At 41.4% G+C, this 23,992-nt stretch overlaps 1 protein-coding gene across 2 annotated transcripts in view; it reads right to left on the bottom strand.

The window, feature by feature from the left end:
- Window positions 1-23,992, bottom strand: part of Ube3d (ubiquitin protein ligase E3D) — a 160,679-nt gene that overhangs the window by 16,451 nt on the left and 120,236 nt on the right. The window contains exon 10 of one of the 2 annotated variants that reach the window (XM_038323493.1): window positions 5,319-5,861. The exons of the other annotated variant lie outside the window; for it this stretch is intronic. Coding sequence (XP_038179421.1) covers window positions 5,841-5,861 — 21 coding nt within the window. The 3' untranslated portion in view covers window positions 5,319-5,840. Of the gene's footprint in view, window positions 1-5,318; window positions 5,862-23,992 lie in introns of those variants that run through there. 2 annotated transcript variants of the gene reach the window in all.

Raw genomic sequence — 23,992 nt, forward strand, 5'->3', positions numbered from 1 at the left:
GGCAGTCACATCTTGCTTCCTCTGTGTCTGTATGACTGCAGACTCACTTTCCTCTTCCCAGAATTCTCCTGTTCTCTTCTTCCTGCCCATACTTCCTGCCTAGCTACTGGCCAATCAGTGTTTTATTAAAATAATACATGTGACAGGATGAAAGACCACTGTTCCACAGCAATTCCTAGACCTAAGATATTCTTTAATTCCTTTTCAAAGGTTGGATGCTTAACTGGGTAGGGTCTTACTCAGAGGTCACCACTCCCTTTATTCTATTTCTTAATCTGTTTATCTCCTTGAACACAGGATTTAGCTCCATTCTACATTCTCGTGCCCCCTTTCTCCTCAATCTCTACATTTCCTATTTTTACTTGCTCAGCTTGCTCTTTTTCATTATAGATCTTCATAAGAGTGGCCACTAAAACCACACAACACAATCAATACCAGTCTGGTTTGAGATTTCCTCTGCCAACAGAATTAATCCAAATCTCTTAACTTTAGCCTCAGGAAGACTCCAGACAAGAGCAAAAAGCAGTCACATTCTTAACCCAAATATTACAAGAAAAGTCTCTTGGCTACATATTAAAATTCTCCTCTGAAACCACTTGAGCCAGGCCCACACAGTTTAATTCACCTTCAGCATTACCACCTTCCATGCTCCTATTGGTATGACTCATGAGGCCCCACTTAAAGTGTTCAACCACTTTTCTAATATAAACTCCCAAAGTCTACATTCCTCCAAAGAAAACCATGGTTAGGCCTATCACAGCAATACTCCAGTCACTGGTACCAACTTCTGTCTTAGTTAGGGTTTCTATTACTGTGAATAGACACCATGACCACAGCAACTCTTATAAAGGATACCATTTAATTGGGGCTGGCTTAGAGTTCAGAGGTTTAGTTCATTATCATGATGGCAGCAAATATAGTGACATGCAGGCAGGCATGGTGCTGGAGAGGTATCTGAGAGTTCTACATCTTGATCTGCAGGCAGCAGGAAGAGATTGCGTACCACATTGAATGTAGCTTGAGCTAGGAGACTTCAACACCTTCTCCCACAGTGACACACTTCCTCCAATAAAGCTACACTTAGTTTAACAAGACCACACCTCCTAAAAGTGCCACTCCCTATGGGCCAAACATTCAAAGACATGAATCTAGGGGACCTATTTAAACCACCACACTCCCCAAGTTGCTTTTGGTCCTGGTTTTATCATAGCCATAGAAAGCAAACTAAAAAACAGGATCATTCCAAGAGCAGTTCCCATTCTGACCAGAGGGCTGGAGAAGGCCATTGGTAGGTCCAGTGGAAGCAGAACTAATCGGTGGGGCTATAAACCCTATACTCTGCTTATTGCACCTTGAATAAATTAGTGGATTTCTTAGTTTATAACAAGATTGAGAACTAGCTGGTTTACTTTATTCCAACATGAAAATTGAGCCCCTTAAAAATTAATAGTGCAGATCCAATGAATTTTAAAATGCTTCAAGCAGGTTTGTGTCTGTCATTCTTATAACTGGAGCACTTACTTATAATAGCTAATCTCCATGGGGCTCTCCTACATCCCCCTGAGATCAAGAACTAATGGGCTGATTTGGAAGATGAAATCTTGAGCATCTCAGGGTGGAAAGGGAGCAATTGTTGCACATAATCATACTAAGTGGTCCTAACTGTAAACTCTGAAGTGTATAGAATTTTTAGATTAGTGGAAACTCCCTCTCTTCTAGATTTGTAAGATAAATAGTGATTCTAAGTATAGATTAGGATATATTGGTCAATCTACATCCCTAAATTATAGCATAATGCAGATTCCAATATTTCAACTTACGTTAAGAATGCTCCCCTCCCCCCACAATATACAGGATGACAATGAAGTGCCTTTACCTGCCGTGCAAAACTGCTCAACACATCAGCATTTTTGCTGTAGCAGCACTGAGCAAGCTTAACTAGGGACAGTTCTGTCTGTGTTTGGTTCTAGTAAGGTCCTTTATCTGGAATCAGTGGAATCAAGTTTGGCTAATATTAGTGGACCATTATTTTTGGCAAAATGACATTAAAACTGTAGTGCTGTGGGACAATGGTCATGTACTTTGTAAAGATTTGTCATTTGTATTTTATTAAAACACTGATTGGCCAGTAGCCAGGCAGGAAGTATAGGTGGGGTGACCGGGCAGGAATGGAAATCCAGAGGCCAGACGACCAGAACAGGAGAATTCTGGGAAGAGGAAAGAGTCAGTCTGTAGCTGTCACACACACACACACACACACACACACACACACACACACACAGAGAGAGAGAGAGAGAGAGAGAGAGAGAGAGAGGATGCAAGATGAGAATTCCTTGCTGATGAAAGGTACCAAGCCACACAGCTAATACAGACTAGAATTATGGGCTAATTGAAGATGTAAGAATTAGTTAATAAAAAGGTCTGAGCTAATAGGCTAACCAGTTTAGGATTAATATTTGTTTCTTTGAGACTGAACAGCTGTGGGGCTGGGCAGGACAGAAACCCCTTGGCAATATTGTAGTTTGTATGCTATCTATTTTATGACTCATCTTCAAAGTACTCTTGTTGGAGCTGCCTTGAGACGAGGTCTCACTACATGGCCCATGCTGATAGCCTTGGACTTGTAATGCTCTGAGTCCTGGGATTATAGCCCCCAAGAGAACATAAGTATTTTGGTCAAATATGGCACCTAAGATTTATAAAGACCTTAAGCTCAACTTAGATTTTCTTTTCTACAATAGTATCTCCCATCTTACCTCCTTTGCTCAGCTTTATTATTTTCTGAAATAACATAGCACAATATGAGACAAAATGATAACATAATACAACATCATGTTTCTTGTCTGCTCCCTCCATGAGATAGTGAGCTGTAGGAGCCAAAACCGTTATCTTACCTGGAGAACCCATAACTTTGTTTGGCATGAAGTAGTTAATAAAACATGCATTAACTGGTCAAACTTATAGGTGACCAGTCAAAATTTTATCTATTGTAATTTTATACAAGGTGAGAGTTGGGTTCAAATAACTGCTTATTTACAGCAGGCTTTAGAGATTAGAGCATGGACTGACAACTTGTTTTTACCCTTCCTCTGGTCCTCTTAATGGTGTGCCAAAATTCTGTGATTCTATAATCTTGTAGTGCTACTGAGTAGATTTTGGAATTATAAATATATAGCTACAAGACACAGGAGATGATTATAGAGTACGTTCCTAGGGTCAGAGTTCACTATACAGCCTATTTCAATTCTTTCATGTCCTCCTATCAGGATGCAACTGAATTTAAATCTGTGTGTGACTGTCTCTGTCCATTGTCATATACACAGAGAGCAAGGGTCTTCTATTTAGAAAGAGAGATAACTGCATTTAGAAAGGTTCTATTTCTCTTTTCCTCCTATCTGGATTCACAGGACCCTTGAAGATTCGGACCCTCCCACTGAGTAGACATTAACAGCCAACTTGGAACACCAGCTCAGCAGGTGCTCCTTTCCCAACCATGGAAGAATGAGTACAGACCAATAAGCCTGAGAGTTTAAATTATATGGCTGATGAAATTAAAAGCACAGTAACAGACCACCTGTCCTGTGGGCATGGTGCGGTCTCCTCTTACCCACTCCTCAGTTTCTCCCATTCATTGTCCCCTCTACCCCTCACCAGAACACAGTAGATCACCAGAAATGTAGTTGACTTGATTATTCTTTGGACCACAGATGGAAATTGAGGGTTCTTTTACATTTGACTCTAAATAACTTAGCAAGATAAAGTTAGTAAGTAAGAATAATATTCTAGCATATTTTTTGAGGAGGTTGTGTATGTTTTTACATATGCGTGCATGTTTGTGCCAGTGTAAGTGTAGGCCAGAGACCAGCTTCAGTTATTGTTCCCTAGGAGTCACCTCGTGTTTTTTTGTGACAGAGTCTCTCACGGGGACTTGGGGCTTACCAATGATGCTAGACTGCATGGAATCCAGTGATCCACTAGTGATCACTTTCACATTCATGTTGGGATCAAGTTCAGGTTCTCATGTTTATGCTGCAGCCTTTTACCAGTTAAGTCACCTCATGGTCTCTCAGTTATATCTTTGGAAAGATGACTGCTTTAACCATAAACATATATCTGTATGCTCATGGCTTCTCTCTTCTCCAGCAGAGCAGAACTACTACCGAGGAAAATTCTTTGACTGCACAGGTTAAATGTCAGTACATCTGATTTATCTCATTCAAAACCATTAGCTTCATACAAGCTGAACAGTCACACACAAAGAGACCCTTAGTCTAGGCTGCATGGCAGAACGCTCAGAATTTTACAAACTCATATAATCAGTGATATATACCAGTAGCTAGTCACCAAGTCTTGTTTCTTAGGCCACTTCTCTTGCAGCAATGTTCCTTAAAAGCAGTCAGTTCTGTCAACCATGTGCCTACAACTTGGACAACAGAACTGGGAACAGAAGAGAATATACTGCTTTTGTAGGTAGTGGTCAGAAATATTCTGAACCTGTATTCACAGGGCATTTTTCTATAGCAAAGAATCATCCAGGACCAATGGACAAAGTACTGAGGTCAAGAAATCTTGTTCTGTACTGCCAAAAATTAAAAGCATAAAAAGTCAGCATGGTGTTGGGAGCCTAGCAGCTTAAGTGAAGTCAGACTAATTCTCTGTGGCCAGAGTCTTGGACATAACACCAAGAACGTCAGGGTTTCCAACTGTGCTTAATAAAGAGACACTGCAGGATCCAGCAGAAGCCAGTCCACTAGCTACAAAATCAGAAAAGCTAATTTTGCTCTAATCCCTAATCCCACTGCTCTCTCTGTTGGGTAAACTCCAAGGAAGAGGAGCCAAATCAGGATGGCAAGTGAAACCTACAGCTAAGAATGTTGGGGGATGAGGGGACAGAAAACTTGTTTGGGAGCAAGAGGTATTGTATTATTAGGTGACCTGAAATTTCAGATTACCACCGCCAGGTGAGATCCACAGGAGGGATGGTTGCAGACCTTGGGATTGTCCTCCTGAATATGCAGTAGGGAGGGAAAACATGGATGGATCCTTGGCAGGGGAGATCAATCAACCACAATACAGTCCCTGCTCAAGCCAAGCTCTACGATTCTAGGTGAGTCTCAAGTCTTCTCCATCAAATCAGGAGCTGGCCTGGGTTCTGCAGGATTAGGCTCAGCTCTTATCATTTTCAATATTTTCTCGTTTGGACACATAGGAATCCAGGTAACTTTATACCAAGAAGCCAGCATCTATTAATTTGCAATAGCGTGTGGTGAAGGAAATAAAAACAAAAAGAACACACGTGGTTTTACACCCTCAGGGAATCTTTAATTGGATAATCACTCACTCAACAACACCAACAAGCACTTTCTTCGAATAAGATATGAAAAATTGCATATTTTAGTTTTTAAAAATGTGTTTTAAACAAACCCAGAGCTCTTTAAAAGTTTATTTCCCAGGGCTTACAGCAGTTAACATTCAGCTCCCCAATGAAGTTCCTCGCTGTGTTCACACAGGACAGATGGGTTTCCATTACCTAATATGCTTCCAGGTGGTGCTGACACAGCACAGACTTGAATATTCCTCTCTGTGGGAAGTAGAGGTGCAACTTCTATACTTAACCTGCCGACAACCTGCTACTACGACTTTCCGCATAGCCTTGGGTTTGCATGGATCTACAGTCAACTCTCAGAGAATAAATGCAAAAAAGTAAACTGGAAACTTTAGCACAAAGCCCTCCTTCTGCAGCTCTGGTTCTTGTTCATCTTGGAACACTGTACTCACAGAGCTGACTCCTGGCCTTGGCTGTGTTCTGCTGGTAGACCAGAAAGCCTCAGCTTCAACAGCTACATTTTCAAAAAGGCCACCTGGGGGGAAAAACACAATACTTTACCACCAGAACATGACGGAATGACGGGCTGCACATCAAATCCGAGTGAGTGGAGCAAATCTGGTCAACAGGATACAGACCAATCTCCCAAAATCAAAAGAAGTGACTCAGGCGAGGCAGACATTGAATTTTACAGCAAGAACCAATCAATCCTTTTTAAATGAACCATCAAGTAATTAGAATGACTCACAACCACTTTAAAGAAAAAATAGAGTTTTAATTGACAGTAAAGTTATATATCCATGAAGTAATCTAGTTCATGTTCTTATTGGTTCAAACCACTCTTTGAGACATTCTGTTAACAGAATTCTGAGTCTAGAAGACTACCGGGCAATTTTACGTCCTTAACACTGCTGGTAAGTACATCTTCTTCTCTGCAGGTCATGCTGATACTTTTAATCATATGCAATTATACTTGTTGTGTTTGCCAGTAGCAATTCATCTTCACTTAGTGTTTAAAACAAAACTTGATTCACACAGGTTTATGTGCAAAATATTTTCAAACTATCAACAAGGCCCAGATCAAATGCCTGGAACTTCCCAATAGTTTTAATAATGGAGAAACAATGATAGCCAGCCATGAATGTTTATGGTGTTTTAATTCAGAGATGACAATAAATTGGGAACTGCACTAACATCAGGACAGTCAAACACAGAGGTAATGCTGACCAGAGTGGAAAGTTTGGGAAGCTTGCATTAGACCAGACGGAAGTAAAATCACCCATTCTTAGAGAAGTATTAATGGCGTCAGAGAAACTGGTGCTGATGTCCCAGCTGCAGTATAAGGGGCATGTAGTTAACGATCCCTGTTACAAGGAAAGGGAAAAGGCGGTGCCCTGCCGTGCAGGAGGCAGCGGCTCTAGGGAGAGTGCTTCAGAGTTCAGAGGACATTACTCCTCACAGGGTGCTGAGGAAGGCACCTGCTGAGTTTCCATGTCAACTTCCTGACCTACACCAATGTTTGCAATGAGAGCACCTGCAGTGGAGGGAACAGGATCCTAAACAGCGTCCAACACAGGACAATTACAACTGGTATAAACCTCCAGGGCTTTCTGTGATGATCAACTGAGATAGATAATAATAGGCTGGCTGAGGGCGGGAAATGTCTTTTAGGGCAGACCAGGCTCTTTAGAGTGTGTAAGCTAGCCCGGGTCACATAGTAAGGCCCTGTATCAAAAACTATGAATAAATAATACAAATATAATGGTTATTAGAAGATAATATGTTACATATATTCATGTGACTTTTCCCTCTCTGTCTCCCACTTTTCCACTGTTAACAGACGGGAAGGGGTGTTCAAGAGAGACTCGTGTGTGCCCCATTCAGGATTAAGGAATGGTTATAGAATTAGATAGGATGAGCTGGGCGGTGGTGGCGCACGGCTTTAATCCCAGCACTCGGGAGGCAGAGGCAGGCGGATCTCTGTGAGTTCGAGGCCAGCCTGGTCTACAAGAGCTAGTTCCAGGACAGGCTCTTAAAAAAAAAAAAAAAAAAAAAAAAAAAGCTGCAGAGAAACCCTGTCTCGAAAAACCAAAAAAAAAAAAAAAAAAAAAAAAAAAAAAAAAAAAAGAAAGAAAAAAAGAAAAAAGAATTAGATAGGATGGGAGAGCACAGGCCATTGAGCTTCACAAAGGGTCCACTGAGGGCAGTGGTTATGATGCTTCTATGCAGTCTGCTGGGAGAGAAAACAGACCACCTTATGAAGACAAAATCAGTTAGCTCTTTTAATTCTGCAAATTACTGTGGCATGGAGTAGTTAAAAGAGCAACGGACACCATCGTGAAAATGGCTAGGAAATTTAGCTCTGGACGCAGACAACTGACTAGACTGAGACAACTGAGACAGTCTTGGTTGTCACCAACCAGGAGGTGGTGGTGACTGACGTCTAATGGGATAGAGGTGTTGCTGAGTGTCCTAAAAATCACAGGACAGCCCCTCAAATGCCCCCAAATGTCAGCAGTGCAGTGCTGAGAAACGGTATAATTACAGAATCGTTTTGTGAACCCAGACCTCTCATGACTAGTTCTGTGACCTTTAATAGGCTGCTTAACCTCTTTCCATTTTCCACCTCTGCAAAAATGGGAACTGTAAAAGGCCCACCTGAAACCTGTAAGGCATTTTATAGTGTATTAAACTTATCTTGACTCTGTTTGCCCTGAGCACAGAACAGGATTAAGGCAGAAGAGCATTTGAAACACTGGTTTACAAACGAATAAAGAAGCTCAGGAAAACCAAGCGACTTGCTGAGTGCACAAAGCCTCTCAAGTGGCAGTGGTGGACTTGGGGGAAGCTTTGATTTGAAACCCCACCTTTTCTCACCCATAGCCTTGCAGATAAATGAGGAAAAGCTAAAGGCACAGCGACCTTGAATCCTTCTAACGCCTCAAAGAATCAAAAGACCGCTTTGTTTCCCATCGCTGGGATAGAGAATTTTACACAGGGAACAGTAACGCTAGAGGTGAAATGGACCAAAACATGTAAAGAAGCCCCCATCAAGTAAGAAAAACCTGAGATTTTGACCTAATGAGTTCTTTTTTTTTTTTTTTTGTTTTTGTTTTTGTTTTTCGAGACAGGGTTTCTCTGCGGCTTTAGAGCCTGACCTGGAGCTAGCTCTTGTAGACCAGGCTGGTCTCGAACTCACAGAGATCCGCCTGCCTCTGCCTCCCGAGTGCTGGGATTAAAGGCATGCGCCACCACCGCCCGGCGACCTAATGAGTTCTTATTTCTAGTCTTGTTAGCTTTCCCTACCAAGTACATGATGCACTTCCTAAGTCTCAATAACAAGAACATGTACCCAAACTTGGGAGCAGGTAGTACACGATGCTTTGTGGTCCCATTTTATTTAAATCACTGTGAGTTAATTATTTCAAAAGCTGATTTTGCATTCTCAAGCTTTTATCTGTGACAGGAAAAGCTGCTTCCATTACTGCCATTTATTTTGAGAAAGGATAATTTCTTTTTTTCCCTTTTACGATGCTGAGAAAATCCTGTTTCAAAGCTTTCAGACCACACAAATACAGCCACGCCTCCGGGCTCTGCTAGCTCTTGCATTTCTGGAATACACAGTCACAAAGTGTAAGCGGTGACTTGAGACATTGGAAGAGAGGACTCCATGGCCATGTGATGTGGCTCTGTGGTCATGCACCTGAATATGGACACTCGGAAGGTGAATGAGCTAGGAGACACAAAGATACTGTCCCTGCTTTGGTTATCTAAAAACAATCGTCTTACGCACAATAATAGAACTAGGCCGACGGAGTGGTGGACCAAAAGTTAACTCTAGAACGCTTCAGTGACACACGAGAAACATGTTAAACAGTGAAAACCATCCTTTAATCTTAGTTAACAGAGCTACTGTAAATGGAGATTTCTGTCAATAAAAAGCTATGTTGTCAAAGCAGACCACACGAGATACATTTCTAAAAGCTACCTAAGTGCTTTGAGATGTTAAAATAACCCAATAAGACTGTAAAATACTGAAACTTTCGAGTTTTCATAACTGCAGGTTTTGTTTTTTTTTAAGTTTTTTTTAAAATTTTATGTGTATGAGTGGTTTTGCCTGCTTGTATATCTGTGCACATGCCTGCTGTCCACAAAAGCCAAAAGAGGGTTTCCAATGCCCTAGAACTGGAATTAGAGACAGTTGTGAGCCATCATAGACATGCTGGGAATAGAGCCTGGGTCCTCTGGAGGACCAGCCAGTACCAGCCAGTACTCTTAATAACTGGGCCATCTTTCCAGCCCCTCACAACTGCAAGCTTTCAAAGGGATTCTACAATAAGTAATCATAGCTATACACAGATATACCCTTTTAAGGGGTACTGTTAACATGAAATCGATTGGTTTTATAGTAAGACAAAAAAATTTTTTATCTTCTGCTTTGTGTGATAAAATATTACCTTATATTACAATATAGTTTCAAAGACCCAAATTCCATTGACAAAATAAAAGATAATTGTAAAAACAAAAATGAATTAAAAAATCTGACTTTTTCTAGTATTTATCAAGTATGCTTGGCATCTTAAAGTGACACTGGGATTAAGTAATTTCCCTGACTCCCTAGCTCGGTATTTATCAGGAGACTGTTGGCAACACCTGCACCTGGCTTTTGAGTTGAATACAGCATAAGACAGTCCTCCTCAGGGCTGGTAGGCTGACTTCATCTGTCTATTGGTTCAGCCGCTGTTTTATACCACTGATTGCCCCAGTACCAACCACACTGAGAAGAAAGGAGTCCCTCATGGTGCTAACACAGGAGTGGGGACCAGCCAAGCTATGCCATGATCTATAAGATGAACATGTTTAAGACGGATGCCTAACACCTGCTGGCGAAATCACCACCCAAGTTACGAAGACAGACTTCTAAAGCAGTTTTCCGAAGGATGTAATTATGACTCTAATTTTTGTACTGGCAAAAAGGGACAATGAAAGTTGGCGTGACAAAGAGTTTGGTGCACACTGATTCCCACTGAAAGATGCTGGCTTGCTAAAGGGACTCTGGCAAACAGTTGGAGGGAGAGAAGTCCCTGCCAATCGAACAGGCAGAGGCTACAGGTGCATTTAGACTAACAGAGCTCAAGCAAAGCCTTCCGACTCGAGAGCTCCTGCAGACTCTGCAGAGAATGAGATGGTAACTGCTGATTAATATAAACCTTCATCTGGGATTTTCTGTGAGCCGTGGTATACACCGTGATGATTGGCACAGAACCCAAAAAAACTTGGTTTTCATGTACCAGAAGAACAGGGAAGCTATGCTACTGGGAGAAGGGCAGCTGGTGTCTCCATCTGAAGATGGGCAGAAAGCACGGGCCGATGCATCAGCTAATTGTTGGAGTTCTAGCCATCGCTAAAGGAAGCCAGTTCCGGGCACGTAGTTTTCATTACTTCTTTCAGAACATGTAGATTATGGAAGGCACTGCCATCGCTGGACGGGGCTACTGTGATAATGGAGTGAACTGCCAGTCCTGAAACACCAGTTACATAAAGCAAACTCAGTCACTCTGCTAAGGACAGCAAACCCATGGGGCAAACATTTACATTTACATGGGAATAGGCTTTAAAGTGTTTTATAAAAGTCTGCCGCCTCAAGCACAAATTGTATTTGTTAGGAAATAATGATATTCGTGTGGGTGGGTGCTAAAAACGCCGGATATAAAACAGTGCTACCTCAACAAAAACACCATCACTCAGACATTCGAAAGTCCTAGTTTCTCTGTTCTCTGGAGCAGCTGCGAGGGGGATGGTGGAGCAGGCACATGGTGGCACCAGGGCAGCTATGGACGGCGTGTGCGGATATTTTGTCCCATTGGTACCAGCCCCTGAACAAACAAATGTAGCTGAGAGTGGAGTTCCTGTAAATCAAAACCAAATCGAATCTTTTCTGCAGTATCAATTAATTGAAACAGTCACCACTGTCTCCAGAAAGGTGGCTTTAGCACAACAAAATAAATACAACTGCTAAAAAAAAAAAAAAAAAAAAAAAAAAGAAGCCACTGGCTCTTTCTTCGGCGGTTCGGAAGGGCAAGTGCTGAGGACACTGAGCTGGGCTGTCCAACCCTCATGCCAGGCAACTAAAGAGCTTTCTGTAGCAGGCGAAATCGCTGAAACATTGACTTCAGTGATAGTTTTTTAAGTTCTGATCTGGCTTGAAACAGCAATTCGATTTGAGATGCAAGCAAGGCCAAAAGCTCCCCCTGGAAACCCCTTCTGAGCCACTGCCAAGGGCTGAGGAGGGAGGGGCCGGCAAGGATGCAGTTGGGGACTCCAGTGGTTAACCCTGAGAAAATGCCACGAATGTTATATGTAAGTAGCAGTGAGATGCTGTAATTAGAGGCCTTCAGGTCAACACTGTTCGGGTGCACGAGGGCAAAACTCTGTCAGGCAGGACAGGTGACTCAGGTAACCTGCCATTCTCTTCAGGGAAAGGGCTAGCAAAGTCACAGCCACGCTTCCAAACTGTCTTGGTTAATTTTATGTCATACCCAAGCAGCTTTGCTTCTGCGATTTGCTTTAATAATTTATTTCTAGTTATAAGAAATATACCTCAAACTAGAATATATAAAAAAAGTACACACAAAAAAAGGGAACTATAATTTTTGCAGCTCTATTACTCAGAGACACTGGACATTGCTTTTGTTTTCTTTCCAGATGTTTATTTCCAGATGTTATATATATAATATATATTATATACATTATAAATATATATATTATATATTATAAACTGTATATATACACATATATATATATATATACAGTTTAGTAATATAGTACTTCTGTTTAACCTACTGATGTACTGCGGCGGTTTTCACATGCTAGTAATATTCTTTTATTTTATTGTATTTTTTGATCTATACATTTTTCCCACTCTCCTTCCTTTGTTTCCTCTCCCCCTTTACCCCCCCCAACCCCCACACTCTCAATTTACTCAGGAGATGGTGGCGCACACCTTTAATCCCAGCTCTTGGGAGGCAGAGGCAGGTGGATCTCTGTGAGTTTGAGGTTAGCCTGGTCTAAAGAGCTAGTTCCAGGACAGCTAGGGCTGTTTCACTGAGAATCCCTGTCTGGAAAACACACACACACATATGTGTGTGTGTGTGTGTGTGTACATTATATATTACTCTATATTTGTCACATAAGGAGAAAAAAGTACAAAAGCATAGCTTCTTTTGCCAGAAACAAATTTGGGGGATTTTGAGTAGGGTGTTACTGAGCACAGTGGTGCTGGGGATGCTGTCTCTGGATCAGCATCATCCCCATCTCTGGTGCTGTCACCATTATCCTCACCACACAAAAACTTGCTAAATAAAAGAGTTATCCTGCCTTACTCTAGACCCTCTCGATCAGACAGACACTCAGGGGGAGTGGCTTTCCAACGAGGGCCTTCCAGATGATTCTGGTACTTCCTACTTTTATAGCCATTAATATAATCTGATTTCACAAAGCTAAGCAAGTAATATTAAACAAGGTAACTGACTTGGTTAAAGTTGAAACATAGGCTTTTATCCTTACTTTAGCAAACCAAAGTGCATTCTAGACCAGCACAAACGGGGCGCTCTGGAATGAGTGTCCCCAACAATCAACAGCTATGAATCTGAAAGGGTACAGGTAGCAGTGAGAGGGGGGTCAATGACAGGGATGAGGATCCAGAGAAGGAATAATCAGATACAGCCTATAAATGTATGGGATTGACAAACGAGATTAGTCAATTAAAAAAAAAAAAGCAAAACAAAAAATTCCTCTTTAAAAGAAAACATCTTTTTCCTCTAGAAGAAAAACAAAACTGGAGGAAAATCAATTAAAGTAGAAAGAACCAGATTAAGTCTGGTGCTTTTGTTTTGAAACTGGCATTAATTATATAGTCTAACAGGACTGTGCAATGTTCCCATAGATGTCTACAGTGTGCCAACCCAGACGTAGCCCTTTATTCTGGCCCCATCCCTTCACCACAAACACCAATTCTAACAATCACAATCTTCTTGGAGGGTGAATTTCTTTTCTTTTTACATGAGAGAAAATAGCAGTATTAGTCTCTCTTTGTTTTATTTCAGTTAGTTTGCTGACCCCAGTTCTACCCACTTCACTGCAAATGACAGAATTTCATTGTTCTTCATGACTGAATGATACCGTGCTCTGTGTACGCACCGTGTATTCTTTATCCAGGCATCTGTCTTTGGGCAGCTAGTCTGACTCTGACTTCATTTTCTTTGCCCAGCCACCATGAACTGGGATGCCTGTATTTTATGGCAGTTCTAGTTGAGTTTTTGTAACACCTTCATTCCGTTTTCCACATGGCTGCAGCAGGACACATTCCTACTGAGGACACAAGCTTTCCTTTCCTGCTGTTCTCTCCAACATTCAATATCACGACGTTGCTTTGTAGTTTCAAAACATATCTGTGGGTATCTTCATCTTCTGAAAAGGCTTTAGGTCATTTGCTTATTGTTTTTTTAGTTTAAAAACCGTTTTACATTTATTTGTTTGCATCGATGTGTGTATGCACACACATGCAAACCATGGCTTCCCAGTGGCAGCCAGAGGACACCTTGTGGGAGTCAGCTCTCTCCTTCTATCATGTGAGTCCCAGGGACAGAACTCAGGCTTGGTGGCCATTGCCTTTACCTTTACCTACTGAATCTCCTCATTGCCCCACCCCCATTTGCCCATATTTATGAAATGGATTACTTGGGTTTTGTTTGTTTGTTTGTTTTTGTTCTGTTTTCCATGTTCTGAGTACTGACTGTCAGAACAGTGGCAGCTGTCGCCTCCTGTTCTTCAGGCTGTCTCTTTTCTCTGCTGTTTGTTTCATTTCATAGACGCTTTCTACATTGATGATATAATCCTTGTGGCCCATTTTTCTTTCCCGTGCTTTGGGGTCTTACCCAGAAAATCTTGGCTTGTGCTGAACCCTTAAAGCATGTGTTTTCTTCTAATACTTTCGGAACTTAACTTCTATTTAGGCCACTGACCTAGTTGGAGCTGATTTTGTACAAGGTGACAATGACAAAGGAGATTGGGTCGAGTGTTGACCAGTGGAGAGGGAGGCCCTTTATGCTAGCAGCTGAAGACTAAAGACCCACAGGTCTCTCACCTAAAGCAAATTAAGAATCAAATGAGTGAAGTTTTGGTGGAGGTGGAGACAGCTGCTTCTGGTACTTACACCCTGATCTATCTATGCCCCGTCCCTGTGCATGTGAGCATGTGTGCTGTGCACATGCATGTGTGTGTCTGTGTTCCCCTAAATCTCCGCACTTTACAAGCGTCTCTTCAGAAAAACTCTTTGGCTAGTTCCAGTAAAGAAAGCGGCCACAAATGTGACTTCAAAACAAAGTCATAAAAGTTCCACAGAAAGCTGGGAAGGAAACCAAACCTGTCATATTTTGCTAGGTAAGATGTGAAATTGTACAGCTATTCTCCAAAACAATTTCCTTCAAAACTAAACATAAGCTGGGCACGATGACACAGGCCTTGCATTCAGGAGGATGTCAAGTTCAAGACCAACCAGGCTACATAGCAAGTTCTAGACCAACCTAGACTGTATGAAACCCCCATCTGTCTTAGTTCCTATTGCTGTGAAGAGACATCACAACCATGGTAGCTCTTAGAAAGGAAAACATTTAATTGGGGCTGGCTTACAATTCAGAGATTCAGTCCATTATCATCATGGCAGGAAACATAGCAGCATACAGACAGACATGGTGCTGGAGGAGGAGCAGAGATCCCTACATCTTGATCTGCTGGTAGCAGGGAGAGACTGTGTGCCATACTGAGAGTAGTTTGAGCACATAAGACCTCAAAGCCCACCCCCACAGTGACATGCTTCCTCAAACAAGGCCACAATTCCTAATAGTATTATTCCCTATAGGCTATTTCTATTCAAACTACCACACCATCTTTAAACAACAAAACAAGTGGTCAATGTGTAAAGATTATGAGATCCACCAACTACAGTCTTGGAACAGAAACTTATGTGCACAGAAAATCTTGCACAGTCTCGTCAAAAACGGAAACAAACCCAGGTAAATGTTTCAACAGTAGTATAGCGATTCCATGGTGTATTAACAATCCGCAGAAAAAGAATCCACAAATCACTGACACACACATAATTCTCCTGGCACTTGTGTTGAATTTAAAAACCCAACCTCAAAAGGTTACATACTGTATAACTACATTCATGTAACATTATAAGATGATAACATTTTGCAAGTAGAGAGATTAGTAATTGTCGGGGATAAAGAATGCTAGAGAGCGAAGAATGGGTATGGTTATATAATAAGATGGATCCTTACAGTGATGGAACTGTCAATGTCTTGACTGTGCAAAAGACACATGAACACGCATTGGTGATAACACATAAGATAACACTGTATACGTGAACACCCACACAAATGATAATACCGAGTAACGGAGTAACATCGGAGGGGTTATATTCACGTCAATGCCTTGAGTGTTATCACACAAAGTGTACAGGGGTCTTTCTATTCTTTCAACTACACATGGATATACGAAATTACCTCAATAGAGAGTCCAACCAAACAAACCCCACAGTATTTAGCAAATGGCTTTTATCCAGTTTCCTTTGATCCACTGTCTCTGCAAGTGACCCTAGGAAGCATTTTTCCAAGTCTTAAACTGATGCTTCTGTCAATATATCAATGAGATCCCATTTCCTCCAAGGAATGGCCCTAGCAATCTCGTAGGTTAAGTTTGAAATGCAGGTAGCAATGCTATTATAATCAACAGGTTGGGTGGTAGCCTGGAATCAATGCTTACATTATACAGCACTGTCTTCCATACCAGGTAGTGATAAAGTTTGTGCTGAGTAGCCTCCCAGACACACATCTCTTATTCCTGCCTCATTTTTATCATTGTCTAGAACTCAAAATGCCATAGCAGATTCTGGAGAAATAGAATAGGCTTCTCAATGTTTCGGGTGTTTATTTTTCTTTCTTTCTTTCTTTGGTCAGACTACATACACTTAAATTAAAACTTTGATTTTAATCTTGAAAATAATATTACCTTACAAAAATGTCCGGGAAAACAGGAAAGAAACATATGCCATAAAACCCTAATATAATTATAATTTTGGTCATTTTCATATAGTTTAAAAAGCATTTTAAAAAAGATTTTATACATATGTATACACACATACATATATGTATATATACACACACATGCATGTAGTATGTATATATGTGTGTGTACACATTTGTACACATGAGTACACATGCCAACAGAAGCTAGAAGAGGGTTTCAGGTTCCTTGGAGCTCAAGTTACATGTACCTGTGAGTGGTCAGATACAGGCTCTAGGAAGCAAGCTCAGTCCCCTGCAGAGCAGCAAGCTCCTAATAGCTGAGTCATCTCTGTAGTTCCAAAAGGCATTTTAAATATTTTCATAAATGACATTTTTATATAATATTTTTCAGATGTAACTCATTAAGTGTTTATTCTTAATAACTGTATAACAGTTTATCATCATTTTAAGTCATTATAAATTTAAATTGCTTTCAAATTTACTAAGTCAAAAGTAATACTGAAATAACTATTATATTGTCATGATTATAGATTTGTTTTCCCATACTTTGGAAGAATTTCTTAGGAGTCCCATAAATTGGACTGCTAGACTGAAAAGTATGGAAATTACTAGAATTTGGTGCATTTTCCCCAGTGAGATGTACCAACCAACACCGTGTTAACTCTTTTTTACTTAGAGCTAATTTAATAAAAGGGTAATGTCTCAATGGTTTTGTTTGAGTTTATTGAGTTGCTGTGAATTTAGAGAGTCTACCAATTTTTTTTTTTTTTTTAGTCATTGGTTTTCTTCTTGGTCGACTATGAGTTCAAGTCCTTTTCCTTTAACTCTCACTAAGATTTTTAGCTTTTTCTATTTTTTTATCATTGTGTTGTGTTTGATTCATATGTGCACGGAGTGCTAGCTCATGTGTGCCACAGCATGTCTGTGGAGGTCAGAGAACAAGTTTTGAGCTTTATTTTTCTCCTTATACCATGGGTTCTGTGCATGGAAGATAGGTTATCAGGTCTGCACAGCAAGCATTGTTACCTGCTGGGCCATCCTGGTGGCACACGGATGCTTAACTTTTAGAAACAGTTCGTATACGCCCTTTAGAAAATGTTATATTTTTTACATCGAAGAAATTAAGTGCCAGGCATGGGCTCATAAATCCATATAAAATATACTTGGATTTAATTTTGCCCAAATTATGCTTGGAGGTCTGAGATTCAGAGAAGTTAAGCAGCTTTTCCTCATGGCTGTGACTTGGTAACAAGGCTGGTGTGCGATCAAGGTTTTGTTTCTGAGCCTAGTATTCATTTCGGCATAAAAGCTCTTTCCCTTTTAATTACAGAGAGAGATAATTGCTATGGTAACTTTATTTAAAGAAAGCGTGTATAATATTCCAATTTAAGCCAGATTTAATAGCTGGAATGAGGGAGGCTCCCTATCTAGTTAAGAAGAAAGTTGATTCCTTCTTGGAATTAATTATACAGAGGAGAGAGCAGAGCTTGAGTGGCAAATCAAAGCCCCACTTGTAAAGAGAAATGACTTTTTAATTGGTGGAGAGAGCCCCGCTATAGGATAAGTGCCAAGAAGATAGTGAGCAGATAGCTGGAATCTCAGGATGGAACCATTTTTCTGTAAGTTTGGAGAGCAGGGTGGTGTTGGCATAGTTAGTTCAGTAAAAATGACTGTAACTTAGAATAATGTTAGTTAAGGACTATTAAGAGAGGGATCAAATTATAACCAGATGTTTATTTTCTTTAGCCAACTGTGGGGAGCAAGAGTATCCTGTATGTATAAATATTCATGATATGACTATGGATACGCCTAGGACCCCAAAGCCTTAACCCGGGGGGATGGCAAGGCCTTCCTGATCCTAGTATGGATGTCTAACAGTGTGTGAAGAAAGTATGACCATAGCTTCCTTCTACAGATGACTGTGGCCTGAGACTTCTCCTCTACAGAGACCCAAATCAGCTAACCTGTCTCCTCATTCAACTGTCTGGCTTACTCTCCAGGCTGCTGGTGCACCTCCATCGAGGTGCATGGCTCACCCAATCCCAGTATTTCTCTGTGTGTCCTGTCACCCTGGTTAGATCAATCTGAAGTCCTGTAGGTTGAGGCAGCAAGTCACTATTCAAATATTCTTTTAAAAATATAGTATGTTTGCCATGTGCACACTCTCTTCTTGATGGAGACTACTCCAGAGATCACACCTGGTCAGAATCCAGATGATAAGCGACTATGGGGCACCTGGCCCCAGGTGGAACATTACAGTGTAACCCTTACACCTATGGGTCACAGAACATCATGCAAGAGGGACAGAAAGATTGTAAGCTCCAGGAGACCAGGATGCCTGCTGCATGACAGTGTCTTCTAGACATAACAGGGAGGCTGCACTCATGAACTTCCAACACCATGGTTGCTAACACAAGACCACACTAGCTGACAATCCTACATGACCGGGAGAAAATTCATGAGACACCATCCCTAGAGGAAGACTAAAGGTCAACAATGGCTGGCTAAGGGAGGGAGAGTCAGTTTTCTTAAGAGACAAACTCCCTTAAGGCTTCTTAATCCTAAATACATGAACATTAAAGCACCATTAACTGAACTATTAATACATACATATGCAATAAAAATAGTTATAGGAGAAAAGGTCATGAATTTGGGATGGTGGTGATGGAAACACAGGAGGAATTGGAGGGAGAAGAGGGAGAAGGGGGAACGATATACACACAATGTATGTACTCATGTATAAAATTTTCAAAACAAAATAAAAATATAGCCCCACAGGCAAATCCTTTAAAAGAGAAAGTATGGTAAGAACATCCATTGTCTCAGTTACTTTTTTACTGCTGTGAAGAGACACCACGACCAAGGTAACTGATAAAGGAAAGCGTTCAATCAGGGGCTGCACACAGTTTCAGAGGCCGTCACGACAGGGAGCACAGTGGCAAACAGTCCTGGTGCTGGAGCAGCAGCTGAGAGGTGGGAGGTGGGTTGGAGTGAAGGGGGGTGGACTTTTAAAACCTCAAAGCCCACTCACAGTGACATACCTCCTTCAACAAGGCCACACTTTCTAATCCTTTCCAAACAGTTCTACCAATCAGAATATTGCCATTTAAACATGGGAGCCTACGGGGGCCATTCTCATTCAAATCACAGCATCCATATTGAAGTAAATACCATTTCCTTTTTATGTTTATTATTTAAACTTACTGGAAATACACAGGAATTATAAAATTCTTCTTAACTTGTTAATTTTAAATGAAAACTAAGGAATGGCTTTGGAGATTTTGTGAGAAGAAACAAGGACAAAGTCTCTGGCAGAGGACCCCCTGAAGAGGGTACTATGTGATATGTCACCAAGAGCTCTGCACTTTGACCTCAAGCCCAAGGAAAGCCAAGTGGGCTCTTCCATGTGGAACTGCTCAGCAAACTTCATAAGGTCAAGGGAGGTGCACATTGTCCCGAGTGAAAACTGCCATCTAAGCTCTTCAGAAGTGGGGGTGTCAGGCAAGTCGAGGGTGGTGCAAAAGGTTAATTATAGTTGTACTGAAAGGACCGGAGAGTCAGCTGAGAGAAATGACAGCTGATCAGTACAAGAAGACACTGTTTCCTATTCAGCATGAGGATGTGGAGGAACAGAAAGATCCAGGCTCTGGAACCTGGCTGGGATGGGCGCCCTGCCACCCAAACACCTGCTAGATCCACAGCAGCTTCAGGCCCAGCTTCCTCCAGCTCCATCAGGACAACTGAAAAAAAATCCAAATGCAGACCCCCACGCATGAGGCCCTCAGTGAGCAAAAGCGTTTGTATTCATGACACAATTTATTAGGCTTAAACATTTATTTTACATATTACTAGAGATGCACTTTTTTCTGTCTGCTTTTCATTCATGAACTCATGTTTCTATTTTCTTAATTATTTTTAAAAGAAGATGTACAAAAGGCTTGTTGTACATATAAACATCCAAGGCTTAACCAGAACTTTACTTTTTTTTTAATACTATGTAAGTAACAATGCATCTACTGGTGATATGTACTAAAATTGCATATGTCTGAAGAAAGAAACCATACATGTATAGCACTTATAAATACAGGCATGTAGGTGGCCTAATGCAATATATTACCTTCTGCTTGCAAAATAAGTTTGAGTCCTGAAGCAGCTGACCAGACTGCGCAGGGTTTCTGAAGGTGTGCAGTAGGCACGGCTGCTGGACGAGGGATTCAGATCAATACAGCTTTATCATTGGCATAACACACTCATGAGAGATTCAGCAGAGTCTGGGATTATTAATACATGAAACTATTGGTTGAATTTACAATGATTAGACCTTTGGAAATCCAACTTGTGCCATAAATTTAACTGGAAAGAAGAGCAGGGATAATTATTCATTGGGTATCATGTAAGGCAGCAGGAATGGAGGGACACAGATGTGACGTCATAACTCCATCATTAGTGCATTACACCACTGGACTCTATCATATGTGGCATCAAATGCTTGGAAATGACAAATGCTCAACTACATTTTGCTGGAAAATACCAGGATCCTTGACAATCAGCTGAAGACCATAGACTGCTTGATTCTAGCTCACAAACGGTCCTGTATGTTGACATCTTCCCAAAGAGATACAAGGTCCGTGAGCTGTCCTCACAATGGGCAGAGGAATTGCAGAGCAAAATGCAATGCAAAGCTGGCTCATGGAGAGCCAAAAGGCCACCTGGCTCAGGAGAAAGTACCTATTATCTCCCAGAGACAACAGGATGAGATTACCCAGCCTTCATGCCTTGGCTTCTTCACCTCTAACTGCAGCTTCCCTCTTCTGGCTGGTTGGCCAAGAAACGTTTCATATATTGCAACTTCTGTGAATGGTTCCCCAACACGCTTTCTTCCCACAGTGCTGTCTAGGAATGCTGACTTCACCGAAAGCCTTCCTCAACCTGCATCAGTAGAACATGGTCGAGGACCTCTAGGGAAGATGGCCTCAGGGCTGAAAAAGTTCCAAGAGGAGGCGCAGAAACAAATGCTTTTACTGTATGTGAATAAGGCCTATTGTGGCTAAGTGATGAAGCCCTGAGGAAGAGCTCACTGTTCTGGGGGGTACATTTTGAAACTCAAAGTTTTGACTTTGTCAGCACATCTAAATTGCTAAAAGACTGAACATAAACACATGTTACACTGAGGCTGCTTTGCCCCCCAAACTATTCTATTTGGTATATTTAAAGAGGAAGCCACCAGCTCTGGTGATACAGGCTTGTAATCCCAGTAACTTGAGAGGATGAGGAAGGAAGATTACATAAACAAGACCTATCCTAGCCTTTAGGATGAATTCAAGGCCAGTTTAGAGAGACACTGTCTCAAAATTAAAAATAAGAAGAGGGCAGGGGGCCGGGCGGTGGTGGCGCACGACTTTAATCCCAGCACTTGGGAGGCAGAGGTAGGCGGATCTCTGAGTTCGAGGCCAGCCTGGTCTACAAGAGCTAGTTCCAGGACAGGCTCTAGAAACTACAGGGAAACCCTGTCTCAAAAAAAAAAAAAAAAAAAAAAAAAAAGAAGAAGAAGAAGAAGAGGGCAGGGGACATAGTTTGGTGGCAGAGTACTTGTCTACCATACATAGCCTCTAGCTAAATCCTATAAACATGCTAGTAACATGTTCTCCTTTATGTTCCCACTAATTACTAGGAAAAACATTTCTCTGAAACAAATAATAGCTCTTTTCCCAATATTTTCTTTGGGAAATATTCTTAGTAGCATTCCTCAGGAGGGCTCTTTGGGCCCCCAACACCCACTATTAAATAAATGTGCACAATCACCTTTGTTTTCTCAAGGGTCCCGCGCTCATAACATTAATGTGATGCTAATCATCAAGTATGAAGTCAAAATATTATGGGAGGGTCAGGTCGGTAGGTACCAGTCTGTCCACTGATGCACCTGGTTAGCCAACCAGCAGGTACAACTCCTGACTCAGATTCACTCAACCCAGTGGAATCAGCAGGGCACTTAGTCTGTTTTCTGCTTTTAACTTATGAAAAGTTCCAATATTAACACACCCTATAATAAAGAGAAGAGTATAATTAACACATGTTTATAAATGGCTAACTCAACTGGGGAAGTAGCTTAATTGCACTTGTCTAGCAAAGCCCTGGTCTCAATCATCCTGCCCACCCTCTCTCAAAAACAAACACAACAACCTGCCAACTCAAGAGTCATTCTTCTTGTACTCGAAATCCTGCCACAGATAGGTTTTGGAATAAATGCCATTCCTGTTTTCTCAGATGTTATTTGGATATGTCAATCAATATGTCTCATAAAAACAAAACTACAATGCCACAATCACACCTCAACTCTTAATAATTATTCAGTATCATCACATATTCAGTTAGTGACCCAAGTTTCTCGGCCAGCACATATAGTGTTTTAACAACTAATATTTGCCCGAAACATATTCCGCATTTGGCCCAAGTATAACAATGAATTCACACATGTTTTGAGTTTCTTTTAAGTCCTGAGTTCTTTTGCCTCCCCCCCAACCCCCGTTTTTCAGACTCTGTGATTTCATTTTAAACAAGCCTTTTGTTTTGTAAAGCTTTCCACTGACTGCAATGTGGTGTCTGTTTTGTTCTTATTTTTAGCGTCATTAGGAATCTATGCATTTAAAACACTGGAATCCCCTGCAGTTATGCTCCTCAGAGTTCAAACTGTTCCCTCTTGGAAGTGAGAGCCACTGCAGCTCTAACTCCAGGTCTGATGGACAAAATTCTGGGAGTTCACGAAAATTCGATGGCTGTGACTTTTGCTATTTTGGTTAGGATATAATTCAGTCTCAGATGCATTTCAGCCCAGAGTGGAATGACCCTGTCTAAGAGGGGCTGTGTTCCATCTTAGGGAGGTGGCACTCAAGGGCCTCTCCCAAAACTGTGTACTGCATCTAAGGCACTTTGGACACGTCTTAACATAGGCCAGTGCTCCTCTCCTGGGGATGAGCCACTGTGCTCCTGTCTCAGAGCATAGTAAGAAAACACCTCACTTCCTTTGTTCTTGTCTCCTGTTTGGGCAGCAGATCCCACACTCCCAGAGCGACATCTCGTCTGCTATAAGCACTGAATTGCACGAGCTAGAAATCAGCTCCTTAGCAACAAAATTATTTCCTTGATAGAATCTAAAAGTAAAGCACTGCGATCCCTTCTCTTTCTACTGCAACTAAAAAGAAAGATTAAATTCCACAATCAGAAAACCAGAATGGAAAAGTAATATTTCTGCATAGAATACTTAGTTTTAAAAAAAAAGTAAGGGCACTGTTTTGTGGAACAGAGAAAAAGATGGAGGCAGGAGGAAGAAGTGACTGTATTCAGAAGTCTCCGGAGGAAATTCCCTGGTGTAGAAGTTATAAAGGTGACTCAGGCATCCCGTGTGGGACAGGCTCCTGTAGTACTGCTTGTCAAGACCGGAACAAAGCATGGTCCTGACCACTGGGGAAGACTGAGAGTTCTGGACGGGAACCCCAAAGAAAGCTGAAGGCGTTCTGAAACTCTCCTAATTACAGGCATTCCTAGCCTTGTTACAGGAAAACCCTCCCAGCCTCACAGT

The sequence above is a fragment of the Arvicola amphibius genome, chromosome 3, assembly GCF_903992535.2.
Source record: "Arvicola amphibius chromosome 3, mArvAmp1.2, whole genome shotgun sequence".
In the NCBI taxonomy this organism is placed as follows: domain Eukaryota; kingdom Metazoa; phylum Chordata; class Mammalia; order Rodentia; family Cricetidae; genus Arvicola; species Arvicola amphibius.